General features: G+C 60.0%; 2 protein-coding genes across 2 annotated transcripts; both read right to left on the reverse strand.

Annotated features, from left to right (window-relative positions):
• Positions 1-304: 304 nt before the first annotated feature.
• Positions 305-1991, reverse strand: PTSG_11466 (uncharacterized protein; the record flags this gene model as incomplete). The annotated part of the gene is made up of 2 exons (XM_004987455.1): positions 305-1167; positions 1296-1991. The coding sequence occupies 2 exons, from the start codon at positions 1989-1991 to the stop codon at positions 361-363; spliced, it is 1503 nt and encodes a 500-aa protein (XP_004987512.1). The 3' UTR covers positions 305-360.
• A 29-nt stretch (positions 1992-2020) lies between these two features.
• On the reverse strand, positions 2021-4550 carry PTSG_11467 (uncharacterized protein; the record flags this gene model as incomplete). The annotated part of the gene is made up of 2 exons (XM_004987456.1): positions 2021-4201; positions 4410-4550. 2 exons carry the CDS (start codon positions 4548-4550, stop codon positions 2021-2023), a joined length of 2322 nt encoding a protein of 773 aa, XP_004987513.1.
• Between the last annotated feature and the right edge of the window lie 255 nt (positions 4551-4805).

A 4805-nucleotide genomic window follows, 5' to 3' on the forward strand; every position in this document is an offset into this window, starting at 1 on the left:
TGTGCCTGCTGCGACTGGTTGCGACTGTGATCAGGGCAGGTGGGTTTGGTTGGTGGAGAGTTTGAATGCTGAAAGACGAACGAAGAGGAGAGCGTGGAAAACGGTTTTGCTCGCTGACAAAGTGCATTCGTTTACTTGAAGGAAATTCGGGGTATCGTATGGCAGCGTGGGGAGGAAAGAGTGTCTGCTTGTCTGGCGCACACGTCCACACACAAGCACACATACACATACACACACAAACACACATGCGCACACAAACACACATGCGCACAAATGTACACGTGCACACGAGACATCCATCTCCCTCTCCTCTGTCCTCATCTGTCCTTCTCTGTCCTTCTCTCTCTCTCTCTGTGTCTGTCACTCATTGAACAGCGGTGCGCTGTAGTCTCCATTCTCATCGTAGGTGTCATCTTCCTCGTCCTCATCCTCGTCCTCATCCTCGTCCCCCTCGTCATCCATGTCGTCCTCGTCTTCTCTGTCTGGGTCGCTGTCAATCCCATCACTCCCATTCTCACTCATGCTGCCATCATCGTCCTCAACCCACCCTCCATCAGAAGGACTCAAGGCCGAGTGTATGATGAACTGCGTTGGGTTGTGAAGGCTCACGCTTCGCCAGCGCCGGAAAGGAAACTCGCCCTCACCCACAATCGTGCGGCAGCGGTGCACACGCAACCGCCGGACCGCAGGAAGGGTGTCGATGCTATTGAAGCTGCAATTTTCCAGTTCAAGGTGCCGTACACCCGAGAGGCCGCTGAAGTTGCGGATGGTGCACATGGTCAGCCGGCAAGTGTCGACGTTGTGAGTAACACCAAGGTTGAGCGTGAGCGAGGCCAGTGTCATGGCCTGCACGTGCGCCACGCTCTCCAGAACGAGTGTGCCGTTGGTGATCGTCAGATTGGGGACGCGCGTGATATTCACCTTGCCAGAGCAAGAATGAAGGTTGAGCCGATGGCAGTTCGAGATGGCCTCAGCAAGCCAGCAGCGCCTCACGTCCACGTTCTTGGCATCCTGCAGCCCCGTGATCTTGCTTGTGGTCGCATCCCCACCACTCACGCTCAGGTCCCGCACGTGCCCCCACGGGTATATGTCTGTGGTCGAGTACGGCGTCACAGACATGTGAAGCTCGCGAATGCATCTGGCAGCACCCGCTTCTCGTCGCCGCTGCTGCCGCCCTTGTGGTTGACGAGGCAGCCGACAGAGTGGCTCATTCACGCTACGACTGCTGCTGGGTTGGTGGTGCCCATTATGGATGCCAGTCTCGCGAGCGGTGCAGACAACACCGCGCAATTCACGGGTGTGAAGTGAAACACCTTCACCTGCACGGAATCAGGCAACGTGCGCAGCGGTGTGAGGTCGCGAATGGCTTGGTGATGAAGCTCGAGCGTGCTCACGCGAAGGCGCGCGTGATCATGCAGCACACTCATCAACGGCATGTCCGTGTTCAGCTCCTCCGTGCTCAGGGTTCGGGACAGCGTGAGCACGTCAGAGCAGCGCCTCACGTAAACCTGCTGCGAGATTCGGCATTGTTCGTGCACGTGAAAGGTCACTAGCGCTGGGCAATCGGCCAGATGCACCACATCTGCAGTTTCCAGCTTCGGAAGGAGCAACTGCTGAATACGGTCACAGCGCAGGAGCCGCAGCCGACCCACGCGCTGACCAGAGAACACAACGTGACGCAGCTGGCTGCATTGCGACAGCGAGAGGATGCCAACCGTCTGCATCTTGCTCAAGTCAGCCGCAAGTAAGCTGGTGCAGTCCGAAATGCGCAGCGCGTCCGCCTCCCGAAGAGGACAACAAAACGCCTGCATGGCCGGACAGCCTTCCAGCTCAAACGACTGCATGCGCGTGACCCTGCCCAACGCCAGGGAAGCAAGCTTGGCACAATTGCTCACCCCCATCTGTGACAACTCTGCGCCGTTGAAGGCGAAGCTCTCCAACATGCCACAGTCTGACAATTGGATGGAGCGCGCCTTGTCCAGCGACTGCATGATGAGGCTGACCAGGTTGTCACAGCCGCTTATGGACAGGCGCCCTGCGTTTGTGATGTCGCACGAGAGAAGAGCAGCGCTGCGCACGACGACACCTCCAGGCTGTCCAGCACACTCTTGAGCGCGGGGAAAATGAGCAGCGCGAGCGAGTTGCAGTGTACCACCCGCAAACGCCGGATCTCCTCCACATCACACAAGAACGACGCCAGCCCGGCACAGTGCAGGAGAGAGAGGTGCCGCATGCGCCGCACGGAGGGCATCAGCAACAACGACAGTGCATCGCACGCTTCCACGCGCAGCTCGGCCAGCTCGTCGCCGTGAAAGACGAACGCGGGAAGGCGGCGGCAGCGCTCCAGTGTTAGTTGCTTTGCTCGCTCCAGCGCTCTGAGTTCGAGGCTGACGAGGTTTTCGCAGTTCTGCACCGTGAGGTGATCGACGCTGGTCACGCCACAGGAGAACGCCCCGAGCGAAGGGCAGCCAGCCAGTTCCATGGTTTGCGCACGTGTCAGCCTGGGCAGCTCGAGCGAGTGCAGCTGGCGGCAGTCGACGACGCGAAGGCGGTCAAGCTTCGTGCAGGCGTGGCACTGGACCTCGGTGAGGCCATCGCAGTGATGTACACTCATGCGTCGGACACACTCCATCTTGGGAAGTGCCAGACGGTTGACGGTCTTGCAGTGCTCGACGCAGATGCTGCGCTCTGCAGTCTGCAGGTTACAGACGATGGCGGCAAGGGCGTCACAGTGCGTCATCTGCAGCTCACCGACGCGCACAAGCCGTGGCAGCCTCAGCGACTGCAGCTTGGCACAGTTTCTCACCTGGAACACGTCCATGTCCATGGCATTGCACACAAAGTGGACGAGACTGGCGCATGCAACCACGGTGCAGCTGGAGAACTGGCAAAGCTTGGGCAGATGCAGGCGTGTCAGCCTGTCGCAGTGCCCCACAGTGAGCCAGTGGACGATGTGCACCACGGCACACGCCACCTCTCTGAGAGACGAGCAGTTCTCGACGCGCAGAGCGTCTGCATCGACGAGGTGCGGCAGCTGCAATGACTGCAGAGCAGGGCAGCTGTGTACGCGCATGCGCTTGGCAGTGGCACAGGGACAGACCATGCTGGTGACACCACAGCTGCTCAGGCGAAACTCCCCGACGCTGTTGAGGCGTGACACCTGCAGCGTGCTCAAGCAAGGACACGACGAAAAGGAGAGTGTGTGTTCCACTGCCCGCATGCCGCATACAAACGCCGTCATCGCAGCGCAGTCCGACAGCTCAAAGCTGTGCACGTGCTGTATATGCGGCACCTCAAACGTCACCAGGTTGGCACAGTTGGACACGCGCACAAGCTTCATCTCATGTCGGTGGTGGTGGGGCTGCGGTGATGGGGGCGGCTGGTGTCGGTGGTGCGACTGCTGGTGCTGGTGGGTCTTTGTCTTTGGTGGCTCGTGCAAATATGGCAGGGTCACTTTCTTGAGCCGTGCACAGGAGCAAACTTCAAAGGAGTCCATGTGCGTGCTCGTGCAAGAGAGTTTCTCGAGGCGGTCGCAGTCTCGGACTCGAACATGCGTGGCACGTGTCAGCTGCAGCCACCCCAACAGCGCAGGCAAGGACTCGAGAGTCACGTGCGTGCTGTTGAGGACGAGGTTCCACGTGCCCACGCTTCGACAAGCGCACACCTCCACACGTGGAACATCACACAGCGGCGAAATATCTCTCACGCCCACTTCTCGCAACACCACATGCTGGACATTGCACAACGCGCTGACGTCCACCACGTGCGGGACTTGGCAGATGCGAACGTCAGGGATGCTGGCAATGGCGTCGATGTTCAAGTCATGCGCTGCTGCGCCTGTGTGTGCTGATGTGGCGTCGGAATGAAGGTCAAGACGCCGGACGCCGTCAAGGCGGCCTGTGAGCGCGCGCTGTTGACGCGACACGTGCCAGTTGAGACGGTGCACCCGGCGTGCCTGCAGAGATGGCAATGGCACCTCCCTTGCTTCCACCGTCACAGCGCGCGCTTTCTGATTACACAGTTCGTCCACACCGCTGCCACACATGCGCAGGCACAGCTCCTCGCAGGAGGCGCCATGTAACGCGCCTTCTCGCAGCTCGCTGAACTGGCGCGCATCGTCTTGGTTGCACAAGCGAGCGTTGAGAGAGAACGCAGATGGCCGCAATGCAACTGTGCCCGGATGCTGTGGCTGTTGCTGTGTCTGGTGATGTTGACGTTGTTGTGGCTGGTGGTGTGGCTGCTGGTGGTGGTGTGATTGCTGTCGGTGCCGTTGGTGACTCTCTGTGTCAGCGAGGTTGCCGCCGCAACCACGGCCGCTGTCGTCGCTTGGCCCACAATCACCACCACCGCTGCCAGCATCACCACCACCACCACCACCACCACCACCACCACCATGGTGAAGCGCCCACGACGTTGGTGGCGATGCTGAGCCTCCTGTATTCGGGGCTGCCAGCACGACAGAGGTGGACGAGGATGAGGACGTCGACGAAAAAGAAGCAGGCGATGAAGGCGAAGAGGACGCGGTGCGACTGCGGCGCCTTCTTCGCCATACCCAGGCCTCCATATCTTCCAAGGACGTAAAGCGCACTCGGAGACAGCGAGCAATCTCTCTGCAAAACGAGGGCGAGAGCCTCGCGCGCACGCTGAGGAAGTTGCACGAGCTGTCCCACATCACGCCCAGGCGCGATTGCACGAGGAACCGCTGCTCCAGCCAGGCGAGCTTGTTGAAGAAAGATGGAGAGTGGCTTGGCGCATGTGCGTGTCGCGCTTGGTCCACGTCGCCTTCGTGAGCGTGCCCATCGTCG

Source organism: Salpingoeca rosetta (assembly GCF_000188695.1).
Source record: "Salpingoeca rosetta unplaced genomic scaffold supercont1.98, whole genome shotgun sequence".
In the NCBI taxonomy this organism is placed as follows: Eukaryota; class Choanoflagellata; order Craspedida; family Salpingoecidae; genus Salpingoeca; species Salpingoeca rosetta.